The sequence below is a fragment of the Vulpes lagopus genome, chromosome 2, assembly GCF_018345385.1.
Source record: "Vulpes lagopus strain Blue_001 chromosome 2, ASM1834538v1, whole genome shotgun sequence".
In the NCBI taxonomy this organism is placed as follows: Eukaryota; Metazoa; Chordata; class Mammalia; order Carnivora; family Canidae; genus Vulpes; species Vulpes lagopus.
The window spans coordinates 61,855,497-61,881,924 of NC_054825.1; the positions used below are offsets into that span (position 1 = coordinate 61,855,497).

General features: G+C 33.4%; 1 protein-coding gene across 1 annotated transcript in view; it reads right to left on the reverse strand.

Annotated features, from left to right (window-relative positions):
• The window catches only part of UNC13C (unc-13 homolog C), a 586,599-nt gene that overhangs the window by 125,265 nt on the left and 434,906 nt on the right, over positions 1 to 26,428 (reverse strand). The window contains exon 23 of the mRNA XM_041745721.1: positions 5,322 to 5,448. Coding sequence (XP_041601655.1) covers positions 5,322 to 5,448 — 127 coding nt within the window. The remainder of the gene's footprint in view (positions 1 to 5,321; positions 5,449 to 26,428) is intronic.

Genomic DNA, 26,428 nt, shown 5'->3' on the forward strand with positions numbered 1-26,428 from the left:
AGAAATAGTGGCACAATATATTCTAGTGCTGAAGGGAAAAACAATTACAACCAAGAATACTATACATGGCAAGATTATCACTCAGAACTGAATGAAGCATAAGGTTTTCCCAGACAAGCAAAAGTGAAAGGAGTTCACTGACAACAAACTGGCTTTACAAGAAATGTTAAAGGAACTTCTTTAAACATAAAAAAAGCTATAAGTAACAAACAAGAAAATAACAAAAGAAAAAAGATCTCACTAGTAGTGGTAAAAAGTGTGGCTTTGATCGTCTACATAGGTAGAATGAAGGTTAAAAGACAATAGTGAAATCATCTAGACCTACAATAATTAGTCAAAGGTTACACAAAACAATGACATGTAAAGTATGATGTCAAAAACAAAAAATTAAGGGAAGAGTAAAAATATAGTTCTTTTAGAACATGCTTGAACCTAAGCAACTATCAACTTAAAATAGATTGCTATATACATAGGATATTGTATATGAACTTTGTGGTAACCACAGGCCAAATATCTAAATTAAAGAGAAAGAGATACAAACATAACTCTAAGGAATGTCACCAAATCACCCGAGAAGAGAATTGTGTAAGAAACAGAGAAAAACTACAAAAACAAACATAAAATGGTTGAAAAGAAAACAACCATAAAATGGCGAGAAGTACATCCATGGTTACCTTAAATGTAAATGGACTTAATGCTCCAGTCAAAAGGCAGAGGGTGATTAAATGGATAAAAAAAACAAAAAACAAAATCAAGAACAAGTCTTGTGTGTGTGTGTGTGTGTGTGTGTGTGTGTGTGCTGCCTATGATAGATACACTTCAGACCTAGAGATACAAATAAACTGAAACTGAAGAGAATAAAGTGTCTTACCTTCCTTGACTCCAATAAGTGAAAAGATTTTTTATATTGTTTTCTGGTTTTAAGCAATCTTCTATGACATAATGAAGTTTTTTTTATTGCAATTGCATCAAAAAATGCCTAGGAATAAATTTAGCCAAGAAGGCAAAAGAACTGTACTCTGAAAATAATACAATGATCAAAGAAACTGAAGGTGATACAAATAAGTGGAAATATATACCATGTTTGCAGATTTGAAGATTGAGGTGGTTAAAATGTCTATATTACCCAAAGCAATCTACAGATTCAGTGAAATATCTATCAAAATTCCAATGGTATTTTTTAAAGACTAGAGCAAATAATCCTGAATATTCTATGGAATCACAAAAGAGCCCAAATAGCTGAAGCATCTGAAGAAATAAGAACAAAGCTTTAGGTATCACTCTTTTCAATTTATAACTATCCTACAAAGCTATAGAAATCAAAACAATGTGGTTTTGGCATGCACACACACAAAACACACAGATCAACAGAACAGAATAGAGAGTCTAGAAATAAACCCATGTTTATACATTCACTTGATCCATGACAAAGGAGGCAAAAGTACACAATGGAGAAAAGACAGCCTCTCAAATAAATGGTGTTGGGAGAACTATACATCTACATGTAAAAGGTAATTTAGCTGCAATCCACAAGTTTCAAATATGCTATATTATCACATAGTTCAAAACATTTTGTAATTTACACTGATTTCTTTTTTACTTAGGAATTAGAACATTCTGTTTAATTTGCCTATCTGGTCATTTTCTACTTATCCTCTGGAGTTGGTTTCTAGCTTAATTCCACAGTGGTCTAAGAACATATAGTATATATTTCAATCTTTTAAAATCCATTAGACCTGTTTTATGGTTCAGCGAGTAGTCTATTTTGGTATATGTACAATGTGTACATGATAACAATGTGTGTTTTATCATCGTTGGACATAAATTGTAGACAGGTATGTGTGTGTGTATAAACAATTCCCACGAAAAATTATGGAACCTCTGGGTGACCAGATACAGATAGATAAATATCTTTAAGTGTGTTATTCATGTTGTTGAAACTTCTGTATTTTTATTGATTTTGTCTGATTCTTCAGTTGCTGAAAAAAAGTATAATCTCTAAGTAGAATTATAGAGCTATTGATACGTCTTTATGCTACTGTTGTCTTGTATTTAAATTCTATGTATTACTTTCTTCTACAGATTTTTTATTCTAAATAGTTAATGCATTTGTAATTATCCAACTTTGTTTGCTTTTTCTAATGCATTGTATTATTTACTACATTATTGAATTTTTATCTTCAGTCATTTTCCTTCTAGCTGCTGCGTGGCTTATATATTTTTGGTGAAGGTCTGCTGGAAATTTTTTTTCAGCTTATCAGTTATATAAATATACTTATTTCACCTTGTTTTAAAAGGATGTTTTTGATGCTTCTAGAATTCTAAGTTGTTAGGTGTTTTCTTTCAGCACTTAAAAGATGTCATAGCGGTGTATCTGGTGTCAGTCACTCCAATTGAACAATCATCCAAGAGGATTATTGCAGCTCCTTGGAGAGTAAAGTGTCTTACCTTCCTTGACTCCAATAAATGGAAAGATTTTTTATATTCTTTTCTGATTTTAAGCAATCTTTTATGATGTAATGAAAGATAGTTTTCCTCACATTTAAATAGCCTGCAGGATTTATAGAAATTCTTGATCTGTGGGCTTCATGTTTTCCAACCATTCTGCAAAATCCACATGTAGTATCTTATCAAACATTGCTCTGGTACTATTCCTTCTCTCTCCTCTTTTTCTGGGACTTAATTCTTTGCATGCTAGACCTTTACAATTTGTCCCATATATCCCTTATTTGATTCTCTCTTCTATATTTTGCATTTTTTTAGTTTTTATGTGGATATATTCTCTAAATTTGCTTCCATTTCTTTCATCCCCTCTTCTGCTATGTATAATCTGTCATTAAGGTGATTTATTATATTCCTAATTATATCCTTTTTCAGTTCTATAGTTTTATTTTATTTTTCCTTATACATCCTATTTTTCTGTGGAAATTCTCTTACATTTTAAAGTTTAGATCAAAGTCTATGTCTAATAAGTCTAATATATATTTTTCTCTTGGATTTTAGTCATTTGGTCCTGTTGCCTGGCAGTCTTTAATTTTTTTGTTGAATATCATACATGTCCTATGAAAAAATATGAAACATTTAGTCATTTTCTCTAGAGAAAATCCAAATTTTTCCTTTATTTACAGGGTGATAATCATAATGTAGACAAGGCTAAGTTTTAGTCTGGGCTATTTCTAGCTCTTATTTCTAGGGCAGAGCCATAAAGGATCTCACCTGAAAGTCTGGGAAATCTTGTTCCTTAGGAAGACTTCACCTCAAAATTCTTGTCTCCCGAGCACTGGAAGTCTGCTGAAATGTTTACTTAAGTTTTGATCTCTTAGTACCTGCTTTCTATACTTGTCTGCTTCTTCCTCAGTCTCCATAAATGGGCAGATGAGGAATCAGAACATACCTCAGGGAGAAAACTGTAAGCAAGGTGCTGTGCTTACTTTTCTGTGGTTCCCATTTCTCTAGGACTTTGGTAATACAAGTCCAAGGCAGCCTTTATAGTACTGAAATAGCAACGTTTATTTCTCTACTCCATGGAGATTGCTATAAACTAAGCTACTGTTCTCTGTTCGGTCACAATGACCTGCATTGCAAATTAACAAATGCATGGGAGCAGGGAGGTGAAGAAAAAAAAATACAGCAAGTACAGGATTCACCTCAATGCAGTTCTCTTTTCTCAGGGACCGTAGTTCATCAATTCTTGCTTGCCTTTATTGCTCTCTGATGTTGTTTAATTTTATTCAGGTTTCCTATTGGTGTTTGGTGGGCATGTCAGTCTGATTTTAGTTAGTGTAGTTAGTCTAGAGTCAAAGCAGAAGTCTAGCTAATAGCATCTTTTTTTTTTCCTTCCCTATTCCAAGTCAATATTACCAGCTTCTCAGGCACATATGCCTCATCATTAATTCTTTCCTCTTTATTTTATCCTATATGTATCAGTTAACAAATTATGTGAATTTTATCTTTGAAATTTCTTTCCCACATATACTCAGCCTTAACATTCTGACTACCGTCACTCTCTGACATGTTGAGACTTTTAACTGGTTGCAGTATCCCACTGCATCTTGTAAACTTCTACAAGAAGAGTCATATTAAAGGGAAGTTCTAATGTCACCCTTGTATTACTGTCTTCTACATCTCTTTCCTGTTGCCCATTCTCCGCCTCTTCCAATGCCTACAATGCCTCATGAAGTTCGGGCAAGCCTCATAGCATTTATTTATAATAATCTAGTTCAAAACTACTTTTCCTACCTGCTCATTTTGTATACCCTATACCCCACTATAATGACATTTCCCATGGACCACAGTCCATATATTCCTACTTCCGTAATAATGCCCGTAACTTTCAATCTAAATGCTTTTCTTGCCATAAACTGACCAATTTTCTAAGTCTACATCCATAAAGATTATGTAGAGTCCCCAAATAGGGGTAATGAATATCTCTCTTCCATGAAAACCCACTGCACTTTGCTTGTGCTTTCTGGATTGGGACTTATTTAATTTTGCCTTGCTTTATCATGATTTTTGTACTTATCAGTATCTCATCAAGTGTAAGCTTCTTTAAGGGTGAGGTCTTTATCTTATTCACTACTGTCCTATAGCATTTGTAACAATGCCTGGCATATGGAAGACCTTCCTCAACAGAATTAAATAGAATTCTAATAAATGTCAGATGCAGAGAATTACAAGTCTGTGTGCTTAGAAATGTATTTGACACAGACATGTTTATGAAAATGTTACCTGTTTAATGATGACTTCTATTTTAGAAATATGAATTTCTTTTTTTTTAATATTTTATTTATTTATTCATTAGAGACGCAGAGAGAGGGAGGCAGAGACACAGGCAAAGGGAGAAGCAGGCTCCATGCAGGGAGCCCGAAGTGGGACTCAATCCTGGGACTCCAGGATCACGCCCTGACAGACGCTTAACCGCTAAGCCACCCAGGCATCCCTAGAAATATGAATTTCTAAGATATTTTTTGTTTGGATTAAAGGGGAAATCTGATTATAAAGCTCAGTATATAAATATTCTCATTTTCTCAAGAAAATCTGAGTTCGAGCATTTTCACAGAAGATAAATTCATTATGTGAACCATATCCTGTTTTGTATTCTTTATTCTTTGAGTTGAATATCTAAGTAAGAAGAGTTTAAATGTAACACAGTTCAATTAAATATGGTCCCAAGGAAATGCAAGTATTATAATATTAATTTTATAATAGAAATGTCTGCATTCAAGCAAAGACTAGGAGAAGAGATTTTTAAGGCTGCATAATTCAGGTATAATTTTTACAGGACTCTGAACTGAAAACTGGGGGTGAAAATCACTACTTACAAGGAGTATTCAGGAACAGCATCCTTGAAGGCAGGAAGTTCTCGCACATATTCATTATAAAACCATTTCACTTTGAAATGCAAATTCATATAATCGGTACTCTTGCATAACCGCTGCTTCTCATGTTCTATAACAGATAAAATCAAACATTTAATAAAGTTTGGTTTGCCAACAATGCTGCTGTATCCTAATCTACTTTTATCAGTCGTATTTTAAAAAGGAAGAGAATGGTGTATTCCAGGTAAAAGCAAAGTGAATTGTTATAGGCAGACCTGAAATTTTACAAAATCCAATCCAGAAAGTATCATAGGTCCTGTGTAGAACAGATCAAGCAGTAATGGGCAGTAACTTGAAAGTTCTAATGTGCCTTACTGAAAAGGGTGAGAATTCTCATGTAAAGAGTAATAATATGCCAAAAATTTTCTATTTATTTTCAAGCCTTTATATTTTGGCTACTTTTAACCTATTGCTAACGAAGTTCAAGAAAGAATTACACCTATAAGAATGGATAAAACATGAATCAAACTAGAGGAAATAATCCTTGATAAATATCAGAAATATGAATTAGTAGGTCATATTTCTGGCCTGGATATTTGACACTTAAAGAGTTAAGAGTTGAAAAGGAAAGGAGATATATCTGAATTCTAAGCCAGGTGATTTCTTCTTCCCCTTTTAAGTACAGCTAAAATTATTTTGCACCCTATGGCTTTTGAGACATTTCTTTAGTAGGATTTCCTAATATGTGACATTTTTTCCTCTCTCTTAGAAAGTGTGGCTTAAAATTGTTTCCTTTTTTTCCCCCCTTTAATCTGGATATATAGTAACTGGGAACAGAGGCAAGTAATAATATTACTGAACATATTTATCTCTGCTCCTCCACTGTCCCCAATATTAACATCTTTGTCAATTCTATGCCATAAGCACAGACAGAACCAAACCGCAAATATCCCAGACTATATTTATGTTGAAGTGTCCTCTAAGAAGTTCTGGTTGAGGCCTGTGGATCTTTTTTAAAGATCAAAGCCAAGGGCTTTGATTTATAGTAGAAACATCCTCTATTTTATATTCCAGGCTGAAAATACTCACTGAAGCAATTAAATTGTTAAAAACAAATTGAGGGCATCTTTGCTTTCCAAAACCTGACTATACAGGGACTTAAATCCCAATGATAAACACAAGAGGGAACGCAACCCCAAATCAAACATTTTCAAAGTATCTAAACAATGATTAATTCAACACAATTTGTAGAGGAGAGAAAGACACTTATATACACAGAAACAAGAATAAACTAGTACTTCTAGACCAAACTCCCAAACAAAATTATGAACTAGGTGATGTTTTGCTTCAACTCCCTCCAAATTCATTCCTTTCATCCTCTCCTTTAATGTTAGTTCTCCCCTACCCCTCTCCTTAGATGTCTAGTATCCCTCCACACCTTAAGAGGAGACATTTATTTGATAAATATGGAAAGTAATTCAATACTACCCTGAAACCCAGGAGGAAAAGACCCTTGCCCTAGGACCTATACACTAAGAGGGCTCGACTCATCACAAATTCAAACTCAAAAATTAAATAGATTGTGGATTCCTCTGTCACTTGGGATCTCACACTTGGTGCTGGCAGGGTAAATCAGAACCCTAAACATCTGCTCTTGTGACTAACGCCACCTGCTCTTATGATTAACACCCTGTAAGCCCCACAAAACACTCTGGACCATCTTTCATTCTGTATCCTAAAAACAAAAGGTGACTGTGTCTAAATGCTACTTAGGTTTGCAGACTGCTGTTGCTAACAACAGAAATAGATACTGCTTTGGAGTATGGGAAGAAATTTGAGCTATAGAAGCATTTAACTAAGAGAAAGGGCAAACTAACTCACCAGGTTCTTTTTCTGGATGGCATAAATGCAATAATTTCTTGCATAAAAGTATTATTTTCAAGTTTCAATAAGCACCCATCTTATTTGGTTTCAACTTATGCTTTGGAAGGCACTCATGAATCAATACAGCATGCAAGGCAGGTGCACTTGCTGGTTGGGGAATATTTTGAATACTAAGTGATTCATATTACTCTCAAAGTTTATATATGTATTGTCCTAGATGTAATATACATGAAGCCTAATATTCCTTGCCAACTAGATACCTACTGAATTCTAGGATTATCAATAGTTTTATTTTTGAAATTTAGATTTATGAATTCTAACCCATTAAATTGTAGCTTTATTTAAATGATTTATATAAAAATCTGAGAGGCTAATTGAATTTTGTCCTCATTTTAACAAATATATTTAAATATCTTAGAAGAAAATAACTTTCTGTAAACTATATGTGAACTATATAAAAAAGACACAGAAATCAATTTAATTTTTTGTATTTATAGTTTAAATTACATCTTTATTCAAATCATGTCAATTTTGAGTAACATTTTAATTTTCAATCCTTTAAGGATTAAGGTGTGTAAACTATAAGTGGACCTCAGAAGAGAAAAAGAATGCTTAAAAGCAATAGAAAAAAGCTCAATGACAAGGTACACTTAAAATTTTTAAACCAGGAAAAAAAAGAGAACAGACATCATGTAACTTGGGGAAGGTTGTATTATATGGCATGATTGTAAATAGAACGCAAAACATTTAAAATATTTTATTATAACTGCATAGTTTGTAACCACACTGAAATAAAGAAAAATATGCATTTTCAGAAAGAAAAATATAATCATTTATGACATGCATATCTTTACTTTGAAAACCTAAACACTGCCACCCAGGACACCTAAATATACATATTGGTAATTAAATTGTATTATCTTTGATATTTTGCCAGCTTTCAGCATATTAAAAAAAGAACTATTGCACATTTTTAAAATCTCATCAATATAAAAGCACATTTATTTGTTAAGGTAGGAAGATAGAACTACATTTTATGTAACAGTTTGTTAGCTTGATTTAGAAATTATAAATATATAGTTCTATAGTATGTGGTCCTCCATTTGTGCTTTTGACTTTGCAAACGTTGGGGGTGAGTCTAAGGTGATATGTTACCTCTTCCAAGAGTGTTTGCACATTAAGGATAACCCAGTTTCCAGCTCACACCAAAAATGTTCACTGAACATTTATCTTGTGCTAGGTCATGTGGGAGTCACTGTGGATATAAAGATGAAGTACACAGAGCGTAGGAAGGGTGACATATGATAGTACATTTAATACAACACGGCCAATGTCATGATTTGATATGCACAGGAGGATGGTATTTCCTGGAGGAGATGAATGTAGCCCCAACTTTGTGCCTTAGGTGAGCAACAGAGAAATGATTTGTGAGTAGTGGCTCAGTGCCCAAAGAGGAATTTGAGTCAAAAGACACATATCATATAAAAGAAGGTTTTTTATTTTTACTTTAAAGAAATACTATGTAATATATGTGTGTCTCTTTTATGAAATTGTGTGTCTCCAAATAAGACTTTGGTTTTGTTTTTTCCTTCTCTCTACTCACGTTTTTACATGTTTTAGTTGTAAGTTCGAGTGAACCTTGAATTTATGTCATACCATAAAAATAAAACATTTACCCATCTTTGCTCCTTATGATGAAGTCATCTCTATACTTTGCAAAGCAGGCAAAAGCCAGCTGTGAGCAGTGTCCCAGTCAGTTCTTCAGGTAAAACCTTCAGCTTATTTGCATAATCCATGTACACTTCCCTCTCCATGATTACAAAAGTCTTTCTTCCCTCCCTATTTGGATGTTCTGCTCAGAACACACAGATCATGCCAAACTCATTTTCCTGGACTCTGCAAGCTCCCTGCATTTCTATGCTCCCCTCATTCCTGTTGTTCCCACAGTTCCAGGGAAGAATCACCTCTATATGTCTAATTTTCTGTAGCTACACAGTGCCCATGCTACTCTCCCTTCTTCCCCACTTTCCAAGTCTCTCCATTTTGGATCAGTCTGGGAAAGGAGACAGAAAGAATACCAATTACCCTTTTGTAAAATGAAATCTGGTATTGCTCTAGTTCAGAGACCATCCGTTCTAGTTCCTAAGAATATATCTGATAGGATAGCTTGCATATTAGGATTTTATCAGCCTCTTTTGCAGAAAATAAACTTAGAAGATTACTATTAGTTCCATCCTTATAGAATTGCTTTCACACCCATATGAATTTGTTTCCATCCCTTGAAGTCCTATATTTCTCATGCACTATCAACTGATAAATACTGCTGTCTGTGGACAGAAACAGGAGACCAGTACCATCTGTTTTCATATTTTGCCAATTCAATAAGAATAACTGCCATCTTTACGTGCATTATGTACTTCAGATGATACAACAAGAGGTTTTCAGTTTATTGAATTAGTTGGTGACATAGGTTTGATCTTGAGGAAAATGCAAACAGAATTGGAAAGAGTATGCTCCTGTATAAGGCCCATCTGTGATGTCTCTTTTTAAGTTGCAAGTATTCATTATAATTTAAACTTTGTTTTTTTAGCGGTGACTTGTAATCATCATAAACCTCAGTATTTGTGGTGGAATTAACTGGTTACCAAACCATGTCCTTTCCCTCCTAGGCACACAACTAGACCACATTTTCCAACTTTTCTTGCAATAGGCCTGCCCTACAACTAAATTTCAGACGAAAGCAATGTATGCCATTTTCAGTCTCTCCCTGAAATACTTAATGTGAAATAACCCTCTATTCCCATTTTGCTGGCCAGATGCAGAAGATTTAGTCAGAATTTTAAGACTCTAGGGAATCACAGTGGATAGAGACCTGGGTCCCTGAGCCAATTCTCAGAAGAGAATTGCCCAATCAGAAACACCCACTTTGATTTATGCAAGTAAGAAATGAACAAATTGATACTTTGTTAAATTGTATATTATAGAATTAGGCTACATGGGATTGTTTTCTCTTGCATCACTGAAAGGTTTTCAAAGATTGAGACACACCTGCTAATTAAGCTCCAGACCACTCTGCTTTCTAAGTTCCTGTTTCTTTTATGTATGTATATACATATATTTGTATACACAGGTATGTGTATTCAGGCATCCCCCTTGCTTTGTGGACTATGCCAGCAAAACTACCTCTTGCAGATCCCACTGTGACTTGATTCACCATCACATAGCAAATCAGTTAATCAAACTTGTTATGTTCAGAAAATGATAAATAGACTCTGAGAGAGGAAGAATCATAGGAGTAAAATACAAAGCCTTTGCAGATAGATTAATACCACTTTTTATTTTTCTGCCAGTCTTATTTCATACTTGTGGGCTCTTAGCTGTATTTTGAGTAGTTATTATTACCACTTAAATGATTCTATAAAAGGTGAGCTGTTATTGTCCCAAAATCGATATGCCTGTTTTTGTGTCTTTATATATTCCTCCCATAATGTGTGATTATATATTATAAGGAGACATCCAAAATAAACTACAATTACCATCTGAACTACCACCTACCAAATATCAATGTTAAGAGATTATGTCAAATTCAAAAATATTCTTCAAATTATCTTTAATTCTATTAAATTATCCTCTGCTTAGTGGTAGACCATGGTGACAAAGTTGCATTTATCTCATACAATGTAAATGACTTAGAATTTATTTAGCTATCAATCCTCCTACATTTTTAATTTTGGCAACAAAGATTTAACTAGCTCATAACATTTACAAAGAAAACATTTAATTAGTTTTCCAAACTGCAGTACAATAATTTTGTATAATATTTAATATTTGAATTTCAATGATAAATATGAATATTTTATTACGAGTATAAAAATGCTTTGCTAAAAGTGTACAAAGAAAGAGCTTGGCAGGGTGCCTGGGTGGCTCAGCCAGTTAAGTGTCTGACCTCATGATCTCAGCTAAAGTGTTGATCCCAGGGTCATGACTTTAAGCCCTGCACTGGGCTCCACGCTGGGTATGGAGCCTACTTAAAAAAAAAAAAAATCTTGGCAAATTGAAAGTATATGCCTGTTTTTCCTTAGGTGGTATTTACTAGCATTTATGTGAAAAGAATATTTTCTTTTCCTGAAAGTGTATATGCATGGGTTTTTATGTATACATGGTTTTATTGCATAAATGCTGTGTTGTCCTGTAGTTGGTAGCATACAGTATTTTAGGCCTATCCTAAACATCCTTCTGAATATTGGACACTCTACCTTAAGAGGTGATGATACGGAAACTCTGGAAGGAATATCAAATAATAAACCAGTTATTAGGGGCCCAATGACATGATGTTTTGTGAGATATTGTGTGCTGACAAATCTAAAACTACATCATTCAGAACCTTTGGTTCTAAACGTAAGTATGTATCAAACTTTTATATATCATAGACATATAAACATCTATTTAAAATGGAAAACTATGGGTACCCCATGTGGCTCAGTGGTTTAGCCCACCTTCAGCCCAGGGCCTGATCCTGGAGACCCAGGATCGAGTCCCACATCAGGCTTCCTGCATGGAAAAATTTTATTGTTTTGTTCCAGCCTTTTGGTGATCTCTGATTTTGATTACCTTTTCTCATCTCATCCCATTTTTCCCCTTACAACCATTCATCTCTAGATTCCTACCATCAGATTATGTAGTCTTGCCTTCATACTGCTTCCTGATTTTCCAAGGTCATGAAATTATATGTTCTTCCTTCTGGGTGTTATGGAATCATAGCTTCACATTATGAGTTGGATGTAAAACACTTCACAGATGTAGAAATTGATATTACAGATGGGGATGATAGAGGAGGAAATGTTGATGCTGTGGTATTTAAATTCGGCAAAGAAAATTTTAAAGTAAAAAAAGGTAATCAAATTGCACAGCTCATTTGTGAATGAATTTTTTATCCAGAAGTAGAGAAAGTTCAAGTTTGGATGACATTGACAGGGTTTCAGGAAGTTTGGGTTTCACTAGAAAAAAATAGTCTTATTTTAGGTTTGTGGGTTGATCTATGTCTAAATTCTAAGACAATGTGTCAGATAGTGTGTCTATGAAGTATGTCTGATTCTATATCATTCCTGATTTAATGAACCCAGAGAGCCTAGATTCATTCTGGGATTCTGCTGAGAGATTGGTTACATTTATGAATAGAACTGTCAGCTACTCCTCTCAAGGGTAAAACTGCTCCTAGTATTAGTTGTGGCGGCCATGGAGTAAGATAACATTTTACTAGTTTTTGTTGGATTTTCTTTTTCCTAGTGTTTTGCTAAGGCTAAGTTATCAGATACGTGCCATGAAAGAAACTGACATTTTTCTTACCCTACAAAAATTAATATTTGTTTGTATATAGTCTTTGAATCTAAGAAAGTTGATTATAATAATTTACTATTATGCATAATCTTTTCTTGTGTTGGCTTATTTTCATCCCTGGGCTTCCAGGGTCCAAATCACATTGGTCCAAATTACTTTTTGCCAACATATTATGTATGTTCTTTCATTTTTATTTTATTATTCCAAACTTCTTAATACCATAGCTTGCTCTGATAGCCAGAATTTTAGATAATTTCTCCCTCCAAAGATGTGCTGATATTACATGGCCTTTATAGAGCTGCATAAACTCTAAAGATAACCATAAATTCATATTAAGCCATGTACTTAGAAATAAAAAAGTATAAGTTATAGTTTTCCATTTTATTTTTAATTTTTTAAGATATGCTTTTTTTTTTTTTTTAGATTTTTATTTATTTACTCATGAGAGACACACAGAGAGGCAGAGACACAGGCAGAGGGAGAAGCAGGCTCCGTTCAGGGAGCCCGATGTAGGACTCGATCCCAGGACTCCAGGATCACACTCTGGGCCAAAGGCACATGCCAATCTGCTGAGCCACCCAGGGATCCCGGTTGTCTGTTTTTCCATCACATAACCATGCCTGTGACCTCTTCCCTTCCTAGATAAACTCTCCAGGAACAGATATGCCAACTTGTTAAAAATTTTGATTTCCCTGTACTATCTTGTGTGCTTAGAAGTATGGATGGATGGATGGATGGGTGGGTGGGTGGGTCGATGGATGGATGAATGGACGGACGGATGGACAAACTGATGGATAAAATAATGTGAAGATTGTATCTGGCTCTTTTCCTTTGTCTATTCCCTCATTTTCTCCTCAGTCTTTCTGAGAATAGAATAATTCATGAATCAGACTGTTAGAGAACTTGCTCAACATTGGACTTGGTCTATAAGTTTGCCACTTTATAGCTTCTCATGGGGGAAGAGTTAGTGATGTCTTAAAAGGTCCAATTATCTGAATTAAAATAAAAGGCTCTGTTTATTTATGTCAATACGTTTTTAAATTAGGAATTATCCATGAAATATAAATGATTTTCCTCCCACATACATAGCTCATATAAGCCACTCACAAATAATCAGTTTCATGTAATTCTCAGAAGTTTTTACCATTTGATGAATTATCATTGCTTTTTATTAAAAGACTTGGATATTCATGTATTTTATTTTTTAGAGTTCCTGTACATTTTCTCATTACTTATAATTTGTAGTTGGGATTCTTTTTTAGGATAAAATTGATTTCTATCAGTTTCTATCAATATACAAAACTAAAGAGTAGGGATTTTCTTTTTCGTAGATTTCAACTAAGCTATTTTTTCCCTCACCCTTCTGAGTTACCATGATCTCTTTATTATTTATAAAGAATATATAGCTAATTTATACCTCATGAACACAGGGGAACAAACAGCTTCAGTTAAGTTATATTTTAGATAAAAGTGGTTAAAATGTTCTAAATATTTGATTAGTTTTCACTTTATTATTGGTGGTGACTTTTTATAACTTTATTAATAATTTATTTGATGGGCAGCCCAGGTGGCTCAGTGGTTTAGCACCGCCTTCAGCCCAGGGTGTGATCCTGGAGACCCGGGATCGAGTCCTGCGTCAAGTTCCCTGCATGGAGCCTGCTTCTCCCTCTGCCTGTGTCTCTGCCTCTCTCTCTCTCTCTCTCTCTCTCTCTCTCTGTGTCTCTCATGAATTAATAAATATAATCTTTAAACAAATTAATTTATTTGATAATTCTCAAAAAAGACATTACTCTTCAAATGTAGAAAATGCATAATTTCATTCATACTTAAATAAAAATTTAATGAGATTATATTTATCAAGCAGTTTGCAAAAAATACAAAACATATAAATTTATATATATATATATATATATATATAAACACAATATACAAAATATATGAAGTTTTGCCTTTGGGGCAAAATTGGCAATACATGTTGAAATTTTAAATACATGGGCTTTTCTGGCAATTCCATTTTTTTAGAATTCTACTTACAAATATATGTGTACATGCAAACAAAAAAGTATGGGTGTGCAGGTATTTCTCTTAGCAAAACATTAAAAATAGTTAAAATATTTATTGATATAGGAAGAAATATGTTTTATATATTCATTCCACTGAAAACAATAAAATTATAGCAAAAGTGAACTAAATCTAAATATGTTTACATAGTATGAGCCCCAAATTGTATTGCTAAATAAAATAGTAAGGTGTGGGAAAGTATGGATATATGTTACCACTTGAGTGAAAAAAGAATAAGATATGTATATATAGATATACACATGTAGGCTTAGAACATTTCTAGAAATACACAAGAAAATGAAAATAGTAATCATCTTTGGGGAAGACTGGTCTGGTATGAAAGGGAAATTTTCACAGAATATTCTTTTATATGGATTATTTTAACCATATTAATCTTACATTTTCAAAAACAAACACCTGATTTAAAAATACAACTAGAAATAGTAAGAGCAAAATAGAAAATGTAGGAAAACAAATGGGTAATTTGAGGAATAGCTTAATAAAATCTTCCAGAATGCAGGATGATTCTTAGAGCAGAAAATTTGAGAATGAATGATTGAAATGGAAATCAGAGAGACTTCTAATTCTAGAGACCCAACATAATAGAAAAAAGTAAACAAGTTGAACAGAATAATAAAAGGTAAAATTAAAGAAAATTATTTTGCAATGTGAAAGGGAGAGAGGAAAGTAAGTATGAAGTTAAGGAATTCTCCACTAATGAAAAGATCCTCATAATCTAGATATTAATGAATATTAGTGAATAGACACATTTGCCAAAATGGCTGAAGGACAAAATAAAGAAAAAAATCTTACAGGTTTCTAAAGAGAAAAACAAACATATACAGTTACAACAGGCTGGCTGTGTCTCTTCCATTCAGCAGAAGCTATGTGATAACAAAACATCTACAGTCATGAGATAAAAACCTGCCAAGTATTAAAGAATTATATACTCAGTCTTATTTTTGACAGGGAGGCAAAGCACATACAGCCTAAGCCATCTGGTACCACTAATAAACACACAAAGATGCGGAATAATTGGTGCCTTCTTTCCTAACAACATGGGGATAAAGCTTAAAAACCATACATTTTATCATGAATCCTTATTTTTAATTATAGAAATATATCTATCTACTGGACACAGGAGTTCCTATGTCAAAGCCTCTCTGACAGGTTAGACATATATAGGCCTCAGAAGCCTAATTAAATAAGAATTACAATTTAATTAAAGGTTGAAAGAGCCACCACCTACCTATGCTAAGGAAAAGGTAGAATGGACAGATCTAAAAGATTATTGTGGTTATCTCTGGATGATTCTCTTCCTCTACATACTTATTTGTATTGTATTTTATTTTTTTGTATTTTAATAAGAATAATTTTTCATGTTTATTTTGGAAATAAAGATACATGTTCATTTAAAAATAATTCAAACAGTACAGGAAAATTCAAAGAAGAAATGAAGAGTATCAGAAATACCGTGATTTACAGGTTTGCTTTTAAACTATGACTGTATACCCTCCAAGATGATGCTTTATGAATTATGTATACAATTTATGTAAACACTTTGTTATATAACCCATTCCTTTCACTCAACATTTTCCATATCAATAAAACTATATTTGCATCATCATTTAAAATAATTCCAAGAAACTATGCTTTGTCTATTATTGGGCATGCACTTTATATATTTCTGTTATTATTTTTTAGATCTGACTTCAGAGTCTAAGCTCTTTCCATTATGTCACAACTTAAGGGTGGTTTGGTGCACACACAAAAAATGAGTTTCAAATGGACTGTAGATCTAAAATGTAAAGGTAAAACAATTTTCTTTCAGAAGAAAACATGGGGTTTTTTTTTTTTTTTCACAATCTTGGGTAGACAAAGATTACTTAATAGGACAAAAACAGCACTAACAAGAAAGGAAGTTATCAATAAATTGTGGTTACAATTAAGAATTTCTATTTATCTAAAGATATTAAGAGTAAGAAAGCCATAGACTAAGAGAAAATATTTGCAATACAAATATGCAACAAAAGAGTAATATCTAGAATATATAAAAAATTTAAATATTAAGAAAATGTCAGGCAACTCAATGAAAACATGAGGCAAAATATCGAAAAGATAGTTCATAAAAATATCTAAATGCCCAATAAGCCTATGAGAAGATAGTTCACTTTATTATTTATCAGGAAAGGAGAAATTAAACCATAATTTTAATTAACCACTATTACATACCTACTAAAATGGCTAGAAAGAAAAAGACAATTCCAAGTTGGTGAAGATGTGGAATAAATGAAACCTTTTATACACTGTTAGTGGGAGAGGTAACTAGCATAATCACTTTCGAAAACTATTTTGCAATATCTACTAAACTGACCATATACACACCTAGTAAGTTCACTCCTTGGGTAGATCCATGACAGATATATGTATATACGTTCAACTGAAAAAACACTCATAGTAGCATAATTCTTAATAGCCTAAAATAAGAAGCTATGCAAATATATGTCAACAGTAAAATGCATAAATAGTTGCTTATTTGTTCATTGGAACAGAATAACAGGAATGAACTATAATTGGATGCAAAAGCATGCATCAAACATTTTTATGTGTAAAATCTCCCCCCCAAAATAATGCTTAGCACACAAAACAGAATATGCCCAATGATTCGATCTAAATAAAGTTCTAAAACAAGCAGAACTATTATATGGTTTTAGAAGTCAAAGTAATGAGTAACTTATTAGAGGGATTAGGTATTGAGTGGAAAGGAGACAACAGGGGCTTCCGAGGTTAACAGGTAAATTCAGCATGTGAAAATTTATCCAGCTGAAGACCTATGTTTTATGTACTTTATGTATCCTATAGTTCAATAAAATGTTTACTTAGTAAAAATAAACTCCATCCTTTAGAAAATGGTTCATGATTTAAAGTACTTCATGTACTTGAAGATTTATGAAAACGGAAATTGCATAATGTCAATTGCATTATGTCACACTAGACATAGTGTGAAAGACACAAATACCTTGGCATATTTCCCCTCTTTAGAACTTAACATTAACAGAATTACCACCTGAAAGTTAAAAATACTAGTAAAGAGTTCTCGCATGACCCATCATAATGGACACTCAGAACTCCAGAATGGTGTCATCCAGACCAGAGAAGGATCAGCTCATGGATATCAAACTAGAACTATCAAGCTGGATACTGATATGGGATTTCACCCCTGAAGGCATGGCTGGAGTGTTTCAAAGATGTTACTACTGGTATTACAACAAGTTGTCAACGTGAAGAAAGGGGTGTTGCTGGGATTTGTATGGTGCTGGTAGTTTATGTGCTTTTCAACTACTATTATTTTTTTGCAGGGAAATGGTAAGGGGAGAGGGAGAAAGAGAATCCAGGCTCCATGCTCAGCACTTAGCATTTAGCCCTGATGCCAAGGTGGGGCTCCATCTCAGGACTGTGTGATCATGACCTGAGCCAAAATCAAAAGCCAGAGAGTTAACCAACTGAGCCACCCAAGCACCTCTCAAGTACTGTCATTGTTACAAGGAGCTCAAACATGAGCATCTGGCAAGTACCACTGAGGAAGGCCCAGTGTGGAGGCACATTCTGTATTCCTGACCATGACCTTTGCCTGGCACCCTTGAGTCTGTTCATATCCTTACTGAAAATTAACATCCAATTAAATATGACTAGTACAGAAAAAAAAACTAGTAAAATATTTTGTATCTTTTAATTACATCTTCAACATTACTTTTGTATAATTAATCTCCCACTTATATTCATTTATCTAACTTTATAATTGTGTCAGCTAACATATTTTACTCTTTAGGTTAAAGTTCAAACAAATAGAATAAATAAATTTAGAGAACTAATTAAGCTCAGACTTTTCTTCTTTCCTTTCTCTTTCAATTTATTCATATTACATTGTAATTTAATTCAACTCAACAAGTACTACTGATTCTGACTGCAAACCACTATTATACATACTTAGAATACAAAGACTTAGGATAGGGTCCTCACATTTAAACAACAGCATGTAGAAAGACTAATCTGTCCCTTGGGTTAAATGGATACATTAGACGACAGACTCCAGAGAGCAAGGGAGCCTGAAAAGATGAACTTCAGTCTTGGCTATATCAATTACTGGCTTTGTGAGTTTGGGCAAACCATTTTGCCCCTAGAAGTCTCAATTTTATTTTAAATATAACAGGACCAAAATTCTACTTTCCTTTCAGTTTTTGTGTTTGTTTTGTTTTTTTACTGGGGAGGGGAGGAACCCAGTGATATAACATTATATAAATGCCACTACAGAAATATACTTCATAAATTGCAGTAATAGTTATTGTGGTTGTAAGAAACATGACCATGCGAGAAGACTGTTAACTTGGTCAGACTTGGTTAGAAGTTAGAACTTGGTTAACTTGGTTAGAAGACTGTTAACTTGGTTAAAAAGGATTAAAAGCATGAACTAGATATGATGGTGGCAGGAAATGACGCTGTTTAGTACATTCTTTATCTCCATTACTCAGAAATAATGAAATTTGTAATATTTTACTTTGATGTACACAAAAATTACAGGGCACCTGGGTAGCTCAGTTGGTTGGATGCCTGCTTTCAGCTCAGTAATGATCTTCTGATCCTGGGATTTAGCCCTTTCCCTCTGCCCCACCCCACTGCTCGTTCTCACTTTCTCTCTTTTAAATAATTAAAATCCTTAAAAAAATAATACAAAAATTAACAGAAAAGTTGCACAAATAGTACAGTGGACTTTTATATATTCTTTACTCATTTTGCCAAAATTTCATTATGTCTCTAATTCACATTTATATCATATATTCCATATATTTCATATATTCACACATAAACATATAGTTTTTATGAAATATGTTAAAAAATGTCCATAAAATTCTATTTTCTTGACTATTTTTCAACAATATATATATTTTTGTCATGTTCTTTTTTAGTGTCTGTGGAGATTATCATATGCTATGCTTTTTCCTTCTATATCTATTAATATGTTATATGATATTAATAGGTTTCCTAATATTAATTAGCCTTTGTCTTGGTCTGTTCAGAGTGATCATATAGATATTATATAAACAACAACATTTCTCACAGTTCTGGAGGCTGGGAAATCCAAAATCAAGACACCAACATGGTCATGCTCTGGTGAAGGCCTTTCTGGTTTGCAGACCGCTGATTTTTTTGTATCCTTTTGAAGGGTTGAAGGAACAAGGCGGCTTCTTAGTGGTTTTTTTTTTTTTTTCCCCTTTTTATTATAAGGGTTGTAATCACAATCACTAGGACTCCACCCTCATGACCTAATTACCAACCCAAAGCCCCACCTCAAACACCATCATGTTAGGCATGAGGTTTCAACATACAAAATTTGATAGCTTCGAACATTCAGATCATGTGCCTTTCTTTGGTGTACTAAATTCTATCTGACCATGATGAATTACTTTTGCAATATGGCTTTGGAATTTGTCTGCTAGTATTTAATTTAATGCTTTTTCATCAATATGTAGAATCTGACCCTTAAAAAAAGGAAAAGCTTAAATAGATCTGTTTGCACAGAATAAACAGAGAAACCTGACATAGTGCACTGCTCTAGGAAATTATCAATTTCATTTAATTTTTCAAATTTACTTGTACATAGTTTTTGCACAGTAGTCTCTTCTGAATTTTTAAAATTTCTTTTTCAAGAAATTTTCAGTGGCTATTTTTCACTTATAATTTCTTATTTGATATAATTATGCTTTATCCTCTTTTATTAATTTAGCTGGAAGCTATTCTAATATTTCAAAAACTAGAATTTTTATTTATTGTCTTTTCATTTTCTACCTAATTTGTTTTTATCTTTATTATCTCCTTTCTTATTACTCTTCTGGTTTACTTTGTGGTTTTTCATCTAGATGTTAAAGTTGAGAATACAACTCCTTTATTTTCCATTTTACATTTTTATTGATCTAAGTGTTTGGAACAATGTATCTTCCTCTGATCAGTGCAGAAAATATAGCCTGTAAATCCATGTTGTATTTTTATCATTGTTTTTTTCTAAATTCTGTAATTTGAGTTTTTATTTCTTCTTTCATCCAAGAATAGATATTTAAGTTGGGATCTTATTTCATTATTAATTTCTTCATTTCTTCTTTCTTCACTGTTAATTGAGTTTGATCAGAGTATTTTTTCATATTTCTACCATATGGAATTTCTAATGCTTTTATGTGATCTAATATGTGATCATGTGTATATCATTTGTATATTATTCTTTGTCATAACTTGTAACATTTATATTTTGTCTTTCCCTTGGTTCTCTCTTGGTCAACTTTTAATCTTAGCTCTACATTTTAATCATTAAGTGCTCACCATAAATTCTTTAGAGTTTTTTCTGTTATCTCTTGATGGATAAAGCTCCTTTACTAGTAAATTATTCATAAAGAGCTCATGGATATAAAATACTTGGTTTATAGTTCCTTCTCTTGAGATTCTTCAAAATACTGCTTTATTAATGTTGCCATATTTATATATTCCTTGAGGCATCTTGTGATAACCAATTTTTTCCCTTTTCATTTGTTCTTTGTGCCTAGATCCCTCTGGATACTTTCTTTATCTTTAAAATCTAATAATTTTACCAGGATCTGTTTCAGAGTTGACAGCTCCAGGTTGATTTTTCTAGTATCAAGTGGGCCTTCTCAATACATACCCTGAAGTCCTTTTCTTTCCATAAAATCATCTTATATTATAGCTTTCAATATAAATTCTATTTCTTTGTTTTATTGTCTCTTTTTCAGGATGCCAATTGCACATATTTGAAGTTATCACCTGCTACCACTATTCCATACTGACTTCTTACTCATCTGGGGAGTCATGTTAATGGCTCCTTGTGTTTTTTTATTAACTCTTACCTTAAACAAGCTATAATGCTGAGAGCCCTATATTGATCATGTCAACATGTGTACATCAGTGTTTGCAAAGAGTAGGAGCTCAAAGAGTTTTGAATAAATGAATCAATCAAGGGCCAAAGGATTGACTAAATAAACTATGTATGCCATAACATAGAACGAATTATCTTCTGATGTATACTTGATGACAGCATAAATAGGATAATCCAATTATAAATACAGTCACAAAATAGTACAACTCCTTTGAGAGTTGTACTAAGAACAAGGGTACTAAGTTGTATCCTTACATTTCAGGTAAATCTAAGAATTTAACCTATTGTCTTTTTTCTTAAGATTTTATTTATTTATTCATGAGAGAAACAGAGAGAGGGGCAGAGACAAAAGTAGAGGAAGAAGTAGGCTACTCAAGGGGAGCCTGATGGATCCCAGGGGAATTCCAGGATCATGCCCTGAGCCCAAGGCAGACACTCAACCACTGAGTCACCCAGGTGTCCCCCTATTGTCTTTATTATCTCCTTAGTTGTCTCCTTTCATTTCATGTATTGCTTCTATCGAGTTGAAGTACTTCACAGACAAATCACAAAAGCAGGTAACAGCATCAATGTATATTGAAATTACATGATACTGAATGCTGCTACCAGATATGTATTACCAATTTAACGCAAAGAAAAATTCTGTATAGCAAGTCAGTTTCCATTATCCTTGGAGCCAGACAATAAATGAAAATTTTAGTAAAGCGCATTATTGCAAATGTTCTAAAATATAGAGAAAATCAATGTGTGGATACCTCTGAAGTTATTTATTTTTAAAAAGAGCTCCATTTGTGAGTCTTTAATATCTTTTCATCAGTCAGGAAAATAGTCAATAAAATTGTATTACTCTTAGCATTACATTGATTTACCTTTATTTTATACTGAAAAAGCCAACAAATTTATCTGAAGCAGTACTACCTTATAAGATTTGTATGTTTGCTATTGAGAACCTAAGCTAGTCAAATAAAATTTTGATAAGATACGTCCATTCCCCTGTGCTGAATACAGTCACTATAGATATTTCAAAACTATGTTTCACTCATATGAGTTTTCTTCCTCTAGAGGAAAAAACAATAATTATGAAATCCAAATAAAGGAGTACCTCAACTTGATGCTTTACCTACAATCAGTTAATTAGTAAATATATACATTAATTATAATTACATTTGTTTTTGAGAATGGAAATTATTAATACTTCACTAAAATATCAATATAAAAATAATTGGAAAACACTTGCAAGGCAGTTGATAGCTCAGAGGGAGTTTCTCTATTATAGGAAGATCTATTTTGAATAGCTAACAAAAAAAAATAGCTCAGAAAAATGGGAAAAGGTCACGAATGGAAAAGGCAATACAAGCTGACTATATGGAAAACGATGATCAGTTGTACTCATCATTAGTCAATGACAATCCAACTTCAAGAATTCTTTTTCACCTAGGAGAGTGATAAGGGTTAAGGATTGCAAAACTGGTATTGACAAGATATGGGGAACGAAACACTGTTAAATATCATTAATGGGAATCTTTAATGATATGAAGGTATTGAAAATTACTACCAATATTGGACCTACATTCCTTAGCCCACTACTTCTCTCCCCTTATCGTCACCCCTGTGCTCATTTTTCATGATCTCAATAACTATTTAGATGCCCTATTTAGTGCCCTGGTTATGAGCCTCTAAGCTACACTTCTTCAATGGACTTGCCAACCCTAAATCACATCCATGCTTTCCATGGTCTTACCCTAGGTCATGTCATTACCAGCAATGACATTCCCTCTGAAATCTCAATTTCAAGCACTCTCCTCTTACAAAATCCTCCTACTCTTTCACTACTACCTCATCTCACTCCCTCTTGCATACACTAAGCCCCTCATTTTCTCTATAAATGACCACCTTCATAACTTTACTATGTCCTTATCTAATAGAGAGTTGATGGTCTCTTTTACATACACCCTCAACTACTTGGCCTCTCCTTGTCTGTGTCATACTCACCTGGCAAAGGCCTAACTGGGATAAATCCAATTACCTATCTATTTGTGCCATTATCCCAGTGATCCAGTATGACAGGAAAAAATGCAACCGTGCTGTTTATTGTTATCTTAAGTGACTGCAACAAAGTTCAGAAGGGCCCTTAGTACTGACAGTGATCTCTACATTTTACTAAGCGCTTTGTCTCCTATGCTCTGATATTATTTCATACTAGTGTTCTTCTCTTTTCACACACATCCAAGAACCTCTTTCCTCTCCTCACTCTCAATTGATCACTTAGATTCCATGTTTCCCCTGCTACCTTTAGCAAACTGCCTTTTCTAAAGCCTTATACTTGGCCTCTTGTCTAAATTACCCATACTACTATTTGAGCTAACCAGTCCACAGAGAACTGAATCGTACTTAATTTCTCCCACTCAAAGACTTGGCTGTTGCAACTGTGCTTTATTTATTCTGCTTTATCATTTTTTTCTCTGTCCAACTGAATTATTCCCATAATCGTAAAGAAACATACGACATTTTCCTAGTTTTAAATGGATTTTTGCTACTAAAATAAAGAGCAAAGAGATTAAGGAATTAAAAAATCAAATTAAAGATTAGCTAAATATTTTGCTAGATAACACCAAAGTGAAAAGAAATTAGAAAGATTATATAATAAACTCTTACAACAAAATAATGTAACTTATATGGAAAATACCCTAAGAAAAAAAATATGCATTATTGTTTTAAAAATTAACAGATATATTTTATAAAGAAGTCATTTAGATAAAAAAATTCAAACAGGATTCATTGAATAAGACCAAGATTTAAAGGGCAAGGACAAAAAAAAAAATAAAAATAAAAAAATAAAGGGCAAGGACAAGAATCAAATATACATGAGTAAAATTAGTCAATGAACATATTTTTAAAAGTTCAACTCCTTAGTTATGAAAAAAATTGAAAGTGTAAACTGACAATGAGGCACAATTTTACAACTATAAAGTTTAATAACAAACTTAAAACCATCACAACATTCTATGGTGTCAAAGACATACTGAAACAAGAACATCCACCCACCACTGGTGACAGTGTCCACTGTTAAAAATTTTTGACATAATTTGGCAATACGATTTAGAGACATAATCAGCTTTGACTCAGTAATTCTACTGCTAATGTGCCACAAGGACATAAACAAAATAAGGAAAAAAGCATAATATAAGAATATTTCCATTGCAGCATTATTCATAATACTTTGAAGAATGCTAAGAACTGATTGTCCCAAAAGAGAGGGTTGGTTTAAAAGCTGAGGCTAGTGGATTTTGTAGATTATTATGTGATTATTAAAACAATGCTGAAATTCTGTATGAATATGCCAAAATAAAAAAATATGAAAAATACAGAACTGTATCTATGCTGTTATTGTTTTTTTAAGATTTTATTTATTTATTCATAGAAATGCAGAGAGAGAGAGAGAGAGAGAGAGGCAGAGAGACAGGCAGAGGGAGAAGCAGGCTCCATGCAGAGAGCCTGACATAGGACTCCATCCAGGGTCTCCAGGATCACGCCCAAGCCTCCAGGATCAGGCTGCAGGTGGCGCTAAACCGCTGTGCCACCAGGGCTGCCCTATGCTGTTATTGTAATTGTATGAAATCTTATATGCATATGTAGCTATAAAATATGGAATTGTAGACCAGTGGGTCAACAGAGAAATCAAGGAGGAAATTTAAAAACATATGGAGGGATCCCTGGGTGGCGCAGTGGTTTGGTGCTTGCCTTTGGCCCAGGGCGCGATCCTGGAGACCCGGGATCGAATCCCACATTAGGCTCCCGGTGCATGGAGCCTGCTTCTCCCTCTGCCTATGTCTCTGCCTCTCTCTCTCTCTGTGACTATCATAAATAAATAAAAATTAAAAAAAAAATAAAAAATAAAAACATATGGAGACAAATAAAAATTAAAACACAACAGATCAAAATCTATGGGACACAGCAAAAGCGTTCCAAGAGGGAAGTTTATAGCAATACAAGCCTACCTCAAGAAACAACAAAAATTGCATATAAACTACCTAACCTTACACCTAAAGGAACTAGAAAAAAGAAGAACAAGCAAAGCAGAAAGCTAGTAAAAGGAAGGAGATAATAAACATGAAAGCTGGGACACCTGGGTGGCTCAGTGGTTTAGTGCCTGCCTTCAGCCCGGGGCATGATCCTGGAGTCCCAAGCTTGAGTCCCACATTGGGCTCCCTGCATGGAGCCTGCTTTTCCCTTTGCTTGTGTCTCTGCCTCTGTCTCATGAATAAATAAAATCTTAAAAAAAGTAAACATGAGAGTGGAAATAAAATAGAAACTGAAAAACAATAGAAATGATTGATGAAATCAAGAACTGGTTCTTTAAAAACATAAAATTAATAAAACTCTAGCTAGGCTCACCAGAAAAAAAAGAGAGAAGCTTCAAATAAATAAAATCAGAAATAGAAGAGAAGAAATAACAACTGACACCATGTGAATAACAAAGAATTATGAGAATATTATGAAAAATTACATGCCAACATGTTTAAAGAACTAGAAAAAATGGATAAATTCCTAGAAAAACTGCCAACTGAATCAAATTATAATAGGCAATATGAATAGACTGATTACTAGTAACAAAATTCAACCAGTAATAAAAAATTTCCAACAAACAAAAGTTCAGGACCAGGTGGCTTCACAGGTGAATTCTACCAAGCATTTAAGAAGAGTGAATACCTCTTCATCATAAACTATCCCAAAAATAGAAGAAGAAAGAAAATTTCCAAATTTATCTTATGAGGCCACCATTACCCTGATACCAAACCAGATAAAGATACTATATAAAAAGAACTATGTTCCAATATCTTAGATAAAGGTAGATGTAAAAATCCTTAACAAAATATTAGTAAACTGAATC